This window comes from Schistocerca serialis, chromosome 3, assembly GCF_023864345.2.
Source record: "Schistocerca serialis cubense isolate TAMUIC-IGC-003099 chromosome 3, iqSchSeri2.2, whole genome shotgun sequence".
Taxonomy (NCBI): Eukaryota; Metazoa; Arthropoda; class Insecta; order Orthoptera; family Acrididae; genus Schistocerca; species Schistocerca serialis.
The window spans coordinates 517,403,531-517,420,423 of record NC_064640.1 but is presented as its reverse complement, the minus strand read 5'-3'; the positions used below and the strand labels follow the sequence as shown (position 1 = coordinate 517,420,423).

Sequence of the window (16,893 nt, the reverse complement as noted above, 5' to 3'; positions counted from 1 at the left end):
TAATGCGTAATTCCTAGCCACATGTCGACAGGTAGGGTGTGCATGTACCCCCGGGTACAGGCCACGCCCAGGGAGGGGTTATTTCCTGAGCTGCTACCTTCCTAAATTGTCGATTGGTCCCTCTGTCAGGTGTTCGGGAGGTGTGACCTGAGTTGTGAACATTCACCTAAGGCAGTTGCACCCCCTTGAGAAGGGGACCACCAGTTGGAAGGAGCGCACCATCGGAGACGCTGGCAACCATGTGGAATTTTCTCACAATGACCCAATCATCTTCACAATCAACGTCTACGAATCGTGAAAGGAATGAGGCCAATGATTGAAAGACCCTTCCAGCTGCACCACTGTTCCTCGTGGTCTCACGTACTGAATGCAGTTAGTCCTTCACCATGGTAAATCCGTTTATTATTCAGAAATGTGTTTGTGCAATTGCCGTCGGTGTGAAACCCTGCTCTCGTTTGTGGAATGGCACTTTGATTTTGGAGACTACTTCTGTTTCTCAATCACAACAACTGCTTGCTGCCTCACTTCTCCTCGGCCACCCTGTTCGTGTCAAGGCCCATGGAAGTCTGAATTCCTCCCGTGGTGTTACTTACACTAGGCTGCTCGATGGTCTGACTGAGGCCAAAATCCAATCTTAGTTCTGTGGTTAGGGTGTCATTGCCTTCCATCGGGTGATGAAAAAGGTAGATTCCTCCTTAGAGCCCTCACTCTTTATCTTACCTTTGACAGAGTGGTGCTTCTGCCAAAGATTAAAGCAGGCTATGCAATTATCACAGTCCGACCATACATTCCCAACCCAATGCGTTGTTACCAGTATCATCGTTTCAACCACACTATAACGTCTTGTCGACACCCAGCCAAATGTCTAACGTATGGTAGGGATGCGCACAAGGTCGATTATGCGCCTCCTTCTCCCCACTGTCTCAACTGCAATGGTGGCCATGCCGCCTCCTCTCGTGACTGTCCCATGAATCTAGATGAGTGTGTTGTCCAGGAGATCTGGATAGAGGAAAAACTGCCTAACCCAGTCGCTCGCAAGTTACTGGCTAGTCGCATACCTTACATACTCCTGTCTGGCACCTATAGTTGTGTTCTTGTTACCACTTGCTCCATGAAGGACATGGCGACGCAGACATGCGACCTCAAATTCAGCCCAGTGTCAAGGTAGCACCGCCATCCCCCCATCCAGCTGTGCAACAAGCCATCAAACTCTCGCCTCAAGATGCGAAGCCACCCGCTACACAATCGGTAGGCCAGAAAGGACAGGAGTAGTCCCTTGAAGACTTCCTACGTCTCTCCTGCCAAACAACACCTGGGTATTCCTCTGCTAGCCGGAAAGGCTCGAGGAAGTCTACCAAAAGCAAACAGTCTTCTCCTATGCCGACTCGAAGATCCGCTTCACGGTATTGCCACGTGATACCTTAGCACGGATGGCCTCCGTGACGCCGGTGTGCACTGCCAATAGTTTTTCTGTGTTGTGCTCCACTGGACAACAGAACAAGCAAGCCAATGCTTCTGTGGACCTCATGGAGCAGGATCCTCCTGCTTCTGTGCCATGTCACAGCAAGTCCTCGCAGGCTGTCACTCGGCAGCCGCCGAGTTGTCATCCCTTTATCTCTACCTCATCATGACTCTCCTCCAATAGAACGTTCAGGGTCTTCAGTCCCACAAAGAGGAGTTACAGCTGTGACCCTTCAAGCTGCTTTTAACATCGCAGCGTCCCCTTGTACTCTGCCTTCAGGAAACAAAATCGCATCCTCAGGACCACTTCGATCTTCCACTTTTCTTCCCGGTTCGTTTTGATCTTCCTGCTGAGGTCGCATTTCATCTCATGGGCGTGCCACGCTGCTCATATGGGATGATGTTCATAGTCAGCCCATCTCCCTGACCACCCATCTTCAAACTGTTGCAGTTCGCCTTTTCCTTCCTCATCTGACTTCTCCCCTCTGTACCATTTATGATCCGCAGATCAGGGCAGACTTCCTTTAGCTTATTGGGCTGTTAGCTCCCCCATTTCTGCTACTCCGTGACTTTAATGCGCATCACCCCCTTTGGGTTTCTCCCAGAACCTGTCAGAGAGGTGCCCTCTTGGCTGATCGTAATCGACACATTCTCTTCTGCCTTACCACTGGGACAGCCACGTTCCTTTCCTACTCCTCGTACACCTATTCCTATTTGGACCTATCCTTCTGCACTGCCCAGCTTGCCAAACTTCCTATCAGGTGTGTAGTTTCGAGCACTGGGCTTAAGCGATACTATGATGTGTTGGCAAATGTGCCAACACCTAGTAGATAGAGGAGGCCGAAATGCACGCTATCTAACGCAGACGGGCGTGAATTCTGGAACAGGATAAGTAGTGAATGCTAATAAGAAAAGTATGCAGCTCCTCGAATACTTAACTTTTATTCCTTCATGTGAATACAGCATTCTTGATGAGACGTTTCATACGATAACTATCAAACTATGTAAGGCTAATGGCGCCTTGCTAGGTCGTAGCCATGGACTTAGCTGAAGGCTATTCTAACTGTCTCTCGGCAAATGAGAGAAAGGCTTCGTCAGCGTAGTCGCTAGCAAAGTCGTCGTACAACTGGGACGAGTGCTAGTCCATATCTCGAGACCTGCCTTGTGGTGGCGCTCTGTCTGCGATCACACAGTGGCGACACGCGGGTCCGACATGTACTAAATGGACCGCGGCCGATTTAAGCTACCACCTAGCAAGTGTGGTGTCTGGCGGTGACACCACATTCCTCCCCCGCAAATCGGCGAACGGTCGTGTTATAAGGCTTCCGCCCGCCGCGGGGAGGACCCCATGTTGACGTAGGCGATGAGGTGGGGAGCCGAACAACAGGCGAGGCTGTGCCACCCGCACCCGGCCATTCGGTCTGAGGGGAGCTAGGAAACGCCTGAAAACCTAGTCCAGGGTGCACGTCAACTTGCGGTGTATGCGCCCGTAAAGAGACAGGAGGGGCCGAAGGGTCGACCTCCATTGCGTCGGGGTATCCGACGCGCGACGACGTCATGTGGTCCGGAGCGGGCAAGAGTTCCATGGCGGAGGACAGCTGGTCACGGGAAGCGATCGGCGGCGCGTGACCCAGGGAGGCGCTTGGCGGCTGCAGCGAAGCGTCCAATGCGTTCGGCGCCGGCGGGAGAACAGGCGGCGGCGGCGGCGGCTGCGGCGGCGCTTCGCCATGGGGCAAAATGGAAGGCATCGTCGGTAACACCTGGGGATGAGGCGAGCCAGTAGATGGGTCCCCAGGGCGCCGACCGGACGGCACCGTCGCTGAAAGCAGACGGGGAGCGGCAGAACCCGTGCGACGACAGAGGCGCAGCTGATTGAGATGCCGACGCACCTCACCAGAGGCCCCCAAAACCAAATACATCGCGCGGCCGAGGCAGCGAAGAATGCGCCCTGCGAGCCAACGCCGTGAACCTCGATAGTTGCAATAAAATACAACGTCGCCTGGAGCAAAAGCAGGAGTCTGCCGCTGCACAGGAACCTGATGCGGCGGGTGCAGCAAAGACATCAAGGTTCGATGAGGACGACCGTGGAGCAACTCAGCCGGCGAGCGACCATCTCGGGGCTGAGAGCGATACGATGACAAAAAGAGCAACAACGCGTCCTCCCGAGAATGCGACTCTTTCCACTTCAACATCTGTGACTTGAAATTCCGGACCAATCATTCAGCGGCACCGTTTGACTGAGGCGAAAACGGCGCGGAAGTCAGATGTTGAATACCATTGGCCTGGCAGAATGACTGAAATTCTGCGGACATGAATTGTGGGCCATTGTCGGAAACAATAGTCTGCGGAAGACCTTCAATGCAAAAGATAGCAGACAACGCATGGATGGTGGCAGTGGACGTCGTGGAAGACATCCGGACAACAAAAGGAAAATTACTGAAGGCATCTACCAGAACCAACCATCGAGCATTCCAGAATGGACCAGCAAAATCGATGTGCAAGCGTTGCCAAGGGGAAGTGGCTTTTGGCCATGCGAAGACTTTCCGCGGCGGTGCGGATTGTTGTTCGGCACACGCCATGCAAGAAGAACACATATCCGTAATCGCAGCATCGATTCTGAACCAAGTACAGTGCTGACGAGCAAGTTGTGTCGTGCGCACTATACCCCAATGTCCTTGGTGGAGAAGCCGTAAGACAGAGGACTGTAACGAACGTGGGACCACGACTCTGGACTGATCATTATCAGAACGCAACAACAAAACACCACGTCGTACAAAAAGTCTCTCCTTATGAGCAAAAAATTGGCGAACCAACGGATCCTCGATCCGTGACTTTGACAAGGGCCATTGCGTAGCAACAAAACGCAAAACGGTAGCAAGGACCGGGTCAGCAGCTGTGGCTGTAGCTACACGACGAAAATCAATCGGAAACGATTCGACCACGTCATCGGTTTCCGAATCAATGAACAGGCAAGCAAGTTCGGAAGAATCGAATGCTTTATCCTCAGCAACAGGCAAACGGGACAACGCATCGGCGTTTCCGTGCTTAGCAGTGGACCGATACAAGATATCGTAGCGGTACTGCGAGAGGAAAATAGACCAGCGAATGAATTTCTGCGCTGTACGCGGAGGTACAGGCTTGTTCGGATGAAAAAGCGATGTCAAAGGTTTGTGGTCCGTGATGATGGTAAAGTGACGACCATACAAGAAATCATGGAACTTAGTAACACCAAACACGAGAGCCAAAGCTTCTTTCTCTGTCTGTGAATAATTTCTTTGCGCAGACGAGAGCAATTTTGACGCAAAGGCAATAGGGCGATCATGCGATCCATCTTTGTGCGCAAGCACAGCACCGATCCCAAAATCCGATGCATCGACCAACAACAAAAGGGGTTTCTGGGGATCGAATGGCGTAAGGCAAGTATTTGAAAGCAACGCCGATTTCAACTGGCGAACAGCGCGTTCGCATTCCGTCGTCCAGAGAAACGGAACACCTGTATGGCGTAAGCGATGAAGCGGAGCTGAAAGGGAAGAGGCATTGCGCACATTCACTCACACCTTGTGATTCTAAATCGTTTAATGGTCTTGCGACCTCATCACGCAATGCGTGGGGAACATTGCGCGCTCTGAAAAATTTCGGTTGCGCGTTTACTTTCAGTTCCAAATGTGCTTCATAGTTTTTAGCGCAACCTAAGCCCGGTGCAAAAATGTCTGCAAATTCTTCACATAGCCGAGAAACACTGTCTGAAGGCACAGTCTGGTTCACTGATAGGACCTGATTTACAATAGACAAGTTAAACAACTGAAATAAATCTAAACCAAACAAGTTCACTGCAGTAGAAGAACGAAGAACATAAAATGACACAAGTTTTGTTTGTCCCTTGTATGTTGCAAGAAGGCTGCACTGTCCTAACACAGGAATTTTCTAACGCAACGGAGGGTTGCCCAGTTGTTTGTACGTGTCGTGATTGAGCAATGAAACTGCAGCTCCGGTATTGAGCTGGAATGGTATGACCTTGCCATTAAAGTCCAAATCTACAAAAAGTTTATTGTCCTGCTGGCGACAAGAGCGACTGTTTTGTGCAATTTGAACTGATACAGGTACAGAAGCACTTGTGACTTGACGCGAATTCCGGCGACGTCGACGCACACTTTTTGTGGGACGAACACAGTCACTGTTAGAGAAAGTGGCACTGGACGAAGTGGAATTAACTACATGAATGTCCATGGGCGAAGGTCCACGAGCCTGAGTGTCCTTGATTCGATTCCGGCACAAAGCAAAGGGCCTGGAATGGTTGTGATTGTCTGATCTGAGCTTTTTCTGGCAAACACTTTGAACATGTCCTTTCTTATGACGGAAAAAGCAAATAGCTTGGCGTGACGGGCAATTTTCACGCGAATGTCTAGTAGCACACCGCGGGCATGATTTCACTGCATTTGTATGCTGGCGCGGCACACCTGGCTTAGAGCGTGGCGGCAGCTGTGCGGACATGCGCGAGGGCAGTTGACCGGGCCGCGCAGCGCGCCCGATGGCGAAGTTTCAAATGATTCTTGAGCAAAGTCAAGTGTGTCTTGTCTATCCAATATGTCTATCACTTGTTGAAGGGAGGGATTGACGAGTTACAAAATTTGCTCCCGTATGCGAACATCAGAAACGTTCTGTGCAATTGCATCACGTACCATTGTATCTGAATAAGGGAGTCCACATTCACACTCAAAAGCACAATCCCTTGTAAGGCCTTGCAATGTTGCAACCCACTCCCTATTAGTTTGACCGGCCGTACGTTTTGTAAGAAAGAAAGTATACCTCTTTGCAACTACATTAACTGTTTCTTTGAAATAGGCGTCCAATGCCGTCAAAATTTCTTCGTAGGACAGAGTTGCTACGTCGCGTCGGGGAAACAATTTCACTATCACACGGTACGTTTGCACCCCTACACACGACAATAAATGAGGCTGTCGCTTGTTACCTTGAATTCTGTAGGCGGCGAGATGAAATCCAAACTGGCGTGACCACTAGTTCCATGTCTCTTGCGTTAGGTCAAACGGCCTAAAAGGCGGTGCAACTGCGAGTTGTGGCTGCGGTAGCGGTGAAGCGGCGGCTGCCGCATCGTTGTGCAGTGCACGTTGACCCTGGACGAGCTGTCCAAGGGCATCCAATAACACCTGCGTCTGCTGATTCTGCAAGCGATAAAATTCGGACAGTACATCTGGCGAAGCCATGACACAAGTAAATGTAAGCAATTAGAAAGAACACGTTTCCCTCGTCGCCAATGATGTGTTGGCAAATGTGCCAACACCTTGTAGATAGAGGATGCCGAAATGCACGCTATCTAACGCAGACGGGCGTGAATTCTGGAACAGGATAAGTAGTGAATGCTAATAAGAAAAGTATGCAGCTCCTCGAATACTTAACTTTTATTCCTTCATGTGAATACAGCATTCTTGATGAGACGTTTCATACGATAACTATCAAACTATGTAAGGCTAATGGCGCCTTGCTAGGTCGTAGCCATGGACTTAGCTGAAGGCTATTCTAACTGTCTCTCGGCAAATGAGAGAAAGGCTTCGTCAGTGTAGTCGCTAGCAAAGTCGTCGTACAACTGGGGCGAGTGCTAGTCAATATCTCGAGACCTGCCTTGTGGTGGCGCTCGGTCTGCGATCACACAGTGGCGACACGCGGGTCCGACATGTACTAAATGGACCGCGGCCGATTTAAGCTACCACCTAGCAAGTGTGGTGTCTGGCGGTGACACCACATACTACCTCACATCTTTTGCCAAGAGACTAATAACCTCACATCTACGGCAACGTCGAGCACTCCAAACAATCGCAGCCAACATAATTTTCAAGTTGTAAAGACTGACGAGCCCAGAAATCAGGTAATTGTTGAGGGAGCTTTATCTCCAGCAGCTCCTAAAGCTAGAACGAATATGCCACGCTAAATTCTATTTCGCCACGTGGAAGGATGGAGGATGGAATTAGCAGAAGGGTACACAAGTACAATGAATTTTACTAGTGTGTGAGGGACTTAGTCTGAGTAAAGGAGGTGCCAAAGTAACTGTAAGTAAGTGCTATATAAAACGTACTTTACACCCATATTAACATCTGCAACGGAGACCTGGGGTATGACAAGAAGACAGGAATGTGAAGTCCAATCTTCGGAAATGAAATCCCTGAGAAATATATTCGGGAAAACGAGGAGAGTCAGAGTGAGAAATAACATGATAGGAAGGAAATAGGAGTAGAAAAGTTGAGTGATAGACCTGAGAGGAGTTGAATAAAATGATTTTGACATTTTAAGAGAATTTACGATGGCAGGATCGCAAAACGAATCATGGTAGCCAAGTCTGAGGGTAAGAGGGAAACCCAGAGCGAAATTAGTTGATTCAGTCGAGATCAGTTTACCAAGAAGGAATATGGAATTAAAACAGTCACAAAAGAACAATTGGTGAAAGTGGAGAAGTACTATAAACGTCCCTACCTGTCCTGAGGCTGGATAATGTTGAACTGAAGACGAAGACGACTCATTCATACCCTAGGAACGTTGTTCATACAGGTTTTTTTTTCTTTTCTAATTGAAGTTATAGCATCCGTTGTCTCTCTAGTGCACAGCGTTCCACGATTTTATTTATTTATTTATTGTTCCATGGGGCCAAAATAAGGAGAAGTCTCCATGGTCATGGATCGAGTCACTACATGAAATTATAACACGATATTAGAAACAGATAAAATGAAATATAAAAAAAGCATATTCAGGTGACCAGTCGTAAGTTTAAATGAAGAAAATCAACAATGTAAACTGGAATTTGCTTAATTTTTTAGCTCTTCCAGGAGCTCCTCGACAGAATAGAAGGAGTGAGCCATGAGGAAACTCTTCAGTTTAGACTTAAAAGAGTTTGGGCTACTGTTAAGATTTTTGAGTTCTTGTGGTAGCTTATTGAAAATGGATGCAGCAGAATACTGCACTCCTTTCTGCACAAGAGTCAAGGAAGTGCATTCTACATGCAGATTTGATTTCTGCCTAGTAATAACTGAGTGAAAGCTGCTAACTCTTGGGAATAGGCTAATATTGCTAACAACAAACGACATTAAAGAAAGTATATACTGTGAGGGCAATGTCAGAATTCCCAGATTTTTGAATAGGGGTCGACAAGAGGTTCTCGAACTTACACCACATATAGCTCGAACAGCCCGTTTTTGAGCCAAAAATACCCTTTTTGAATCAGAAGAATTACCCGAAAAAATAATACCATACGACATAAGCGTATGAAAATATGCGAAGTAGACTACTTTTCGTGTTGAAGTGTCACTTATTTCAGATATTGTTCTAATGGTAAATAAAGCAGCATTTAGCTTCTGAACAAGATCCTGGACATGGGTTTTCCACAACAGCTTACTATCTATCCGAACGCCTAGGAATTTGAACTGTTCCGTCTCGCTTATAATATGCCCATTCTGTCTGATCAAAATATCGGTTCTTGTTGAATTGTGAGTTAGAAACTGTAAAAACTGAGTCTTACTGTGATTTAGCATCAAATTATTTTCCACAAGCCACAAACTTATTTCATGAACTACATTATTTGTTACTGTTTCAATATTACACACAAGATCCTTCACTATCAAGCTGGTGTCATCAGCAAACAGAAATATTTTTGAATCACCTGTAATACTAGAAGGCATATCATTTATATAAATAAGAAACAGCAGTGGCCCCAGCACCGACCCTTGGGGAACGCCCCACTTAACAGTGCCCCATTGGGACTGAACATCACTACCACTCTCAATATTGCGGAGAATTACCCTCTGCTTTCTGTTCTTAAAGTAAGAGGCGAACCAATTGTAAGCTACTCCCCTTACTCCATAATGGCCCAACTTCTGCAGTAATATTTTGTGGTCAACACAGTCAAAAGCCTTCGTTAAATCAAAGAAAACACCTAGTGTTCGCAACCTTTTATTTAATCCGTCCAAAACCTCACAGAGAAAAGAGAATATAGCATTTTCAGTTGTTAAACCATTTCTAAAACCAAACTGAACATTTGACAGCAAATTATGTGAATGTAAATGCTCCAGTAACCTTGTATATACAACCTTCTCGATAACTTTAGCAAACACCGATGGCATAGAAATAGGTCTAAAATTGTCAACATTATCAATGTCTCGTGTCTCTATTGAGCTGGGTGGTTAAACGTTGCAGTAGAGCTATCCCACTGAGGATATACTGTGTATGGTGGCCGAACGTTATTACTAGATATATCGCATTGTGCGATATCCGAGAAATTAGTTACAGGGAAGTGTGCAGTGAATGTCATGACGGCGTGCTCCTTAACCGACTCTGAACGTGGGCTGATAGTTGGTACTAGACGCTTGAGCCATAGCATATAAAAGATTACACAAGAACTCGGATTTCCGAGATAAAAATTGTGTAGGATGGATCTAAAATATCGAAAAGACGATGTCTCTACATACATTAAGCGGCACACACAACGACCAGAAGTGTCTGTCAAGCGGAATTCGCGTCGCCCCTGCAGTTCCATACGAGCCGATCGACTATCTGCTGAAAGTTGGATTACCGCTGATTTGAACGTGGGGTTTCAAGAACACATTTCTGCCAGAACTGTACTGAGACAAACGCACCCCATACTCTTTAACAGCCGGCTGTAGTGGCCGAGCGGTTCTAGTCGCTACAGTCTGGAACCGCGCGACCGCTACGGTCGCAGGTTCGAATCCTGCCTCGGGCATGGATGTGTGTGATGTCCTTAGGTTAGTTAGGTTCAAGTAGTTCTAAGTTCTAGGGGACTGATGACCTCAGAAGTTAAGTCCCATAGTGCTCAGAGCCATTTTAGCCACTCGTTAGCAGCTGATGACCGACTCGTGTCCCGGTGATCCCACAACATTTGGCGACATATAGTAGCTGATATTGCAGGTACGTAGCTCAACAATTATGGCGCTATTCGCAAAGACCATCTCCCCGTTTGGGATCCATGTTTTAGCGCTTTATGTCAACATTTATACTCTTCAACATAGCCCAAAATACGTTCATTGTGCTAGACATTGACACTTCTTATCGTTCTGTTCACGGAAGGATCGTGAAAGAAATAATTGTACGAAGCCTATTCGAAAGAAAGAGCCGTTTAGTTACAGTTAAATGTTTGCAGCTCTGAATGAGGTTGCAGGAGTACAGTAACATGTGTCGTTCTTTGGGATGTCATAAATGTAACTATCGTTACTTAATAATCATCTGGCTTTTAGAGGTAGCAGACAATATTGACTTACAAAATCGTTACTCAGAGTGCTCAGGAGCTGTGCCTACTATATGGGGCAGGTATGCTGTGTTAGTGAAATGTCAGACATGGTGTCAAGATTTTACAAGGGGCCGTATGAATGTGCACGAGAAACAAGTGGATTCACGGTTTTGCTAGCACTGTTCGAAGAAGTCATCGTCAACGTCGCTGCCACTGGTCACCTGGTGCCTCCGGTCTTCTGGTAGACCGTTGTTGGAAGATATCGCCACTGCCAGGCGTAATCTAACCGCCTTAAGACCGGGAATCGCCGCCCCGCTGAAGCCGGTTAAAGGAATCTCCCCCGTCGTCGTAGTCGTCACCATAGTCGCTACCGCCCGCCTCTGACACATTGTTCCACTCAGACGTGTTACACGAAGAACGACGTGGGACGGTAGCACCGTCTCATGTACAAACAGTTCAATCACAGCCACTGCCCTCACATCGTTGTCGTATTTTGACATCCTCCCATCCCTCTCTGTTTTTCTCAGTGTATAAAGCGTTAACTGCTATAGCCGTGTACTTAATACAGGCCTCGACACCAGGCACCGGCACGCTACTCTTCGAATATTCCAGCAGCAGCAACTGCTTGGGCAGGCCAGCAGCGGCGACCTGTGGTGGACCCCATGAGTTGTATTCACGGAGAACTATCTGCAGCGCCGTCTACCGGAGGGCATGTTTACGTGCATGTTCTCAACTATTGTTCACTTGTATGTGGATCAAGAATTTTCATTGGTTCGGTGTGGCCACAGTGTTGACGACAGAACCGACTATGAATAAGGTTCTCACTTCCACGTGCTCAGTTTGTTTAGTTCCTCCTTCGGTTCTTCTGTCCATGGGGGCAGTGCTTCAATCTCTCCTCGAGTAGCAGCAGCAGCAGGCTCTGGCGGTTGCTACCTCGAACCTGTCGGGAGCACTGCCTAGTGAGTCTTTCACGCCGACGGCTTACCCGCCGCCATTTCTCCCATACGTGGATACGGCCGAAGACTAATAGGCTTACGAGAAGCGGCTGTGGTAACACCTGACGTCACTGATACAAACATACGTAACGCTTTGTTTCTTTCTTGTATTTCTGCTCGGATCTACCAATTGTTGTGCCAGCTATCCCCGGTCCAGCGACCCGAGTCGCTTCCGTTCGACAGAAAGTGTTGGTTCACCGTAAATGCCAACTTGTAATGTTCTATCGTTGTCCACAAGTACTACCGCGCTTGGGCGGTCGAACTCCGGTCGCAGATTGCTACCGATGTTCATCACGACTCCCGTGATGATTCTATGGTCAGTGACGTCATCATTCGGTTGGCTCCTGACAAGGAGGTGCGTCAACACGCACTAGAAGTCATCTTTGGCTGAAGTGGTAAATATTGCTCAATCTTTCGAGGTATCTCGTGCTGCTAGTGACCAGATTGAGGCTTAGTGTGACACCGTCTCGGTGACTCCTGCTGCTGGCCGTCAGACATCGACATGCCAAAAACGACAGCAACGGCAGCGCTCCGCCGAGCGCCCGTCTTCCCCATTCTGTTTCGCGCAACATGTTTGGGCCGCGTGATCTAAGCACTGGGCGACGTGCAACAACTGTAGGAAAAAAGACATTCAGCGTCTGCGGGTCGTCCTCAGCCCCTTCCTGTAGAAATGGTCACGTGTGTCAGTTGCCTCTAATGCTTAAGAATCACAACAAAAAACTATTTATCGCAGTGCGAGTGATGGGCAAATTCCCCCACTACAAGTGGACATGGGTGCAGCCATGATTTTACTGAACTTACAAACTTCTGTGGATTTTGGATCTCCGTCGTTGTCTCCAGTTACTCGACATTTGGTGAGTTACAACGAGCCGCATATTCAAATTGTGGGGCAGTTTACGCCGCCCACCTTATATAAATTGTCGTTAGTTCCTTGACATTTTGGTAGTAGATGATGCTGGTATCTCAAATTTGTTCGGTCTGGATGCTTTCAGTACTTTTGATTTTTCCATTCGTCCCTTTTGTCGGATGGTTTAGGTCGGGCCACTAATTTTGAAGTCCACATTACTCTGAAACGTATTGGGCGGCCGCGCTTTTCCCTTGCGCGTCGTATTCAAGTGGTTTTAAATTAGAATTGGACAGTCTATTACATCGAGTAAGTTGTTTACGTCTCGTGACTGTTAAGAAACCTACCTGTCAGGTTCGCCTTTGAGCTGGCTTTAAAGTTTCAGTTGACACTCAATCTATTATTGACACCCAACCTTTGCTCCATCCGGACGAGTTATTGGCTAAACTCGCTAGCAGAAAGCTTTTCTTCAAAACTGATTTATCTGAGGATTCTAAACAGTTCCTTGTAATTAACACGCGCCTCGGGTTGTACCTATATCAGCACCTCTCGTTCGGTGTGGCTAGCGCCCCCGGCGATTTTTCAGCGTTTCTTGGAACGACTGATGTTGTCCATTCCAGAGTCCGTCAATTACCTCGATGACGTCGTCGTGATGAGTTCATCCATGGACGAGAATTTACGTAATTTACGTCCCTTGTTCATGGTCTTACATACTGCAGAGTGGATATGCAACTTGACCAAGTCAGCTTTTTCAAACATGACCGAGCGAGGTGACGCATTGGTTAGCGCACTGGACTCGCATTCGGGAAGACGATGGTTCAAACCCGCGTCCGTCCATTCTGATTTAGGTTTTCCGAGATTCCCCTAAATTTCTTTAGGCAAATTCTGGGATCTTCCCTTTGAAAAGGCACGGCCGATTTCCTTCCGCATCCTTCCCTGATCCGAGCGTGTTCTTCGTCTCTAATGACCTTGTTGTCTGCGGGACGTTAAACATTAATCTCTCCTCAAACATTCGTATTGTAGTTGGAATTTGAGATTTCTTTGAAAGGTGTTAACCCTCCATGTTATCATATCGCTACAGTCACAGTTCTGCCTCGCACTACAAATGTCAAAGAACCTAAGGAATTTTAGGTAAAATTGCTTACTACTACAGATTTACGCCGGGAGAGGCTGTGTTGGCCAATTCCCTCCACGCGTTGTAGCACAAGAACGTTCTTTTTCAATGGACGTCGGTTTGAGAGTGCATGTTCTCGCTTTTGAGATCTAATTTACGTTCTTCTACTTCTCTGGCTACTTTCCATCATGGTCACCTTCTGGTTTTGGCTAGATGCCTCTCATCTTGTGCTCACTGGTCGTCAGTAACTGCTGGTATCTGTACATGAATTGCTTCTGTGTTTGTGTCTATGTTTTCATCTATTGTTCACTTGCATGTTAATTGTGGTTGTGCGGTTGTTTCTCTTACAGCATAATGTAACCAGAACTTTGAAATTTTCAGCCGCAAGAACGAAAGAAGCAACAGAATCAGCCACAGCCGCAGAGTCCGGCCCATCAGCAGGGTCCGGCCCATCATCAGGGTCCAGCCCATCATCAGGATCTGCAGGATGTGGCCCATCAGCAGGGTCTGGCCCATCATCAGGGTCCGGCCCATCGTCAGGGTCCAGTCCATCTGCGTCCTGCCCTTCGTCAGCGTCCGGCCCTTCGTCACCGTCCGGTACTTCGTCAGTGACATTGCAGCCATCGGTGGCATCACAGGCATCACACAATGGTTTGTATGTCAGAAGAGTTGACCAAAAATAGAAAAACCTTTAGATTTAAACCTGTATTTTTATATAAGGTTTTTGAGGTCGCTGATTGGAAACTTCATATTATAGTTTCAAAATTAAAAATGATAAGTAATGTTTATAATATTTTGAAAACTGTTAACATACCAGCTATTATGTAATAATATGTACACTTTAAAAAATGTAAATCAGAAAACATAATAAAAATCACCCGCTCTCAGTGTCGGGATAGTTATCAAGTTTCAAATCAAAGTCCGTATCATACTTATCAGGAATTTGTAAGAAATTTTTCATACTCATCATCAGGAAAAAGCAAAAGCTCTGGGGCGTCCGTTGACAATTTTTTACTGTTTCTGGGTATAATTTTGCTCATGCTCAAAACAAGAGGATCTGAAGATACCGGGAAGCAACGTAACACATCTTCCATTGAATTTGTGCTTGAATTTTTCCTGGATAACCCTGCACGATATTTGTTTTGGCCTTACTTCCAGTTTCCTGAGAAATTTCAGATAACTAACCTTCTTGCAATATTCTTGATTCTGTTGTCTAGGCACCGGGCAGTAGGACTTTATGAACTGTCATATACATGTAATACCAAGGGAACTTGTCTACGTACACTTTCACAGTATCACGACAACGGTTTTTTAAATTTTTCGAAGCTCAACTTATAGGCACACGGCACGACCTTCAAGATAACGCGAAACGTGAACAGAATCTTCGTCCAGCCCCAGGATTTGTGCAACATTGATGATTACTGAAAAAAATGACGAGCAGTGTTGCTGTCGTTGGAGTTCCTATACCCAGCCTTTCAGCGATCAACAAGAAGCCCTAGCTGCCTTTGAAACCCCTTGTGAATTGTTTTTTCCCTACTCTCAAAGCGATTTTTGTCTTCCGTTGATCGCAACTGCCAATTTTTTTACTCGCAAGTTTATATCCAAGGTGAAGTAAACACTCAAAGCAACGAATGTAGGCATGTAAGGTTGATAATCCGTAACGTATATTGGAAACATGTATCACTATATTTTTTACAAAATCGAGATTATTAAAATGTTTAGCTGTTTGCTACACACTGTTAGAAACGCATGGATGATGTAAAAGTTCGCTGTGAAAACTATTTGATAATGAATTACTATTACTTTACAATCGCAAATGATTTGAAACGAACTAGTGACACAATCTGATCGTCAATATATTTTTTGTCATTTGAAGTAGACTCTGTGTTTCCATATAAAAATTGTAGCCTTGTTGGTCTACGAAACCGAAGTGACAAAGGGTAGGATTTCTCCGTATCACTACCTTTTTTGTAATAGACTGTCTAGATGCAGTAGAACCAATGATGTAATAAACATTAACGTCCGTATCACTTCCATTAGTAACTTTTGTTTGTGTTCGCTGTGCCGAAGACATACCTAAATCCTATTTTTAAATCAACCTGACATTGAACATATAAAATACTTTCTGATGTGATTTAAGTGTATTTGTACTTTGACTTTGGAACGAGTTCGATTATGTATATCTCTGATAGGTGACACCGAATTCAGCTTCTACCATTTTTTCGTAAATGGGTTAGATAAGAGCATTGTGTTTTTTCATTGAATTCCTAATAATCATGTACTAGCATTTACATAACTTTACGTCGACGACTTCGGAAAATGCGTCATCGGCAGACGTTTTACTACTGTGTGTGTTGCTGATATTTTAACGCTGATTTTTATTTATCAGTGTGCAATGGTGACTTTGTCAAGGTTTCATTGAGAATACTGGGAACTTTAGTGGCAATGGAGTAACAAAGGCTCATTTGATTAGCCAGCGACAACTCCTGTTATATTAATCAGAGGCTTGTCTTCTTTTGCTTCAATCTGTTTCTTGATTGAACATATTTGATCAACCATGCTTCTTCCATTCCGTGGATTCTGGTTTCGATGTACTAGTTATCGCTGTCTTCGAATTGGCAGATATTTTACAAAAACGATAAAAATTTAAAGACACGTTAAAATAAATAATCTGGTATATATACACTATGTGATCAAAAGTATCCGGACACCTGTCTGAAAATGACTTACAAGTTCGTGGCGCCCTCCATCGTTAATGGTGGAATTCGATATGATGTTTGCCCACCCTTAGCCATGATGACAGCTTCCATTCTCGCAGGCATATGTTCAATCATGTGCTGGAAGGTTTCTTGGGGAATGGCAGCCCATTCTTCAAGGAGTGCTGCACTGAGGAGAGGCTTCGATGTCTGTCGGTGAGGCCTGGCACGAAGTCGGTATTACAAAACATCCCAAAGATGAAACTTCCTGGCAGATCAAACTGTGTGCCGGACCGAGAGCCTAGGGACCGATGACCTCAGGCAGTTTCATACCAGCGCATACTCCGCTGCAGAGTGAAAAATCTCATTCTGGGAACATCCCAAAGGTGTTCTGTGGGATTCAGGTCAGACTCTGTGCTAGCCAGTCCATTACAGGAATGTCGTGTAACCACTCCTCCAAAGGCCGTGCATTATGAACAGGTCGAAAGATGCAATCGCCATCTCCGAATTGCTCTTCAACAGTTGGAAGCAAGAAGGGG

General features: G+C 46.3%; 1 protein-coding gene across 2 annotated transcripts in view; it reads left to right on the top strand.

The window, feature by feature from the left end:
* Positions 1-16,893, top strand: part of LOC126469528 (translation initiation factor IF-2-like) — a 68,361-nt gene that overhangs the window by 23,554 nt on the left and 27,914 nt on the right. For both annotated transcript variants that reach the window (XM_050096647.1, XM_050096646.1), the window contains exon 2: positions 14,040-14,309. In XM_050096647.1, the coding sequence (XP_049952604.1) occupies positions 14,040-14,309 (270 nt within the window). The remainder of the gene's footprint in view (positions 1-14,039; positions 14,310-16,893) is intronic.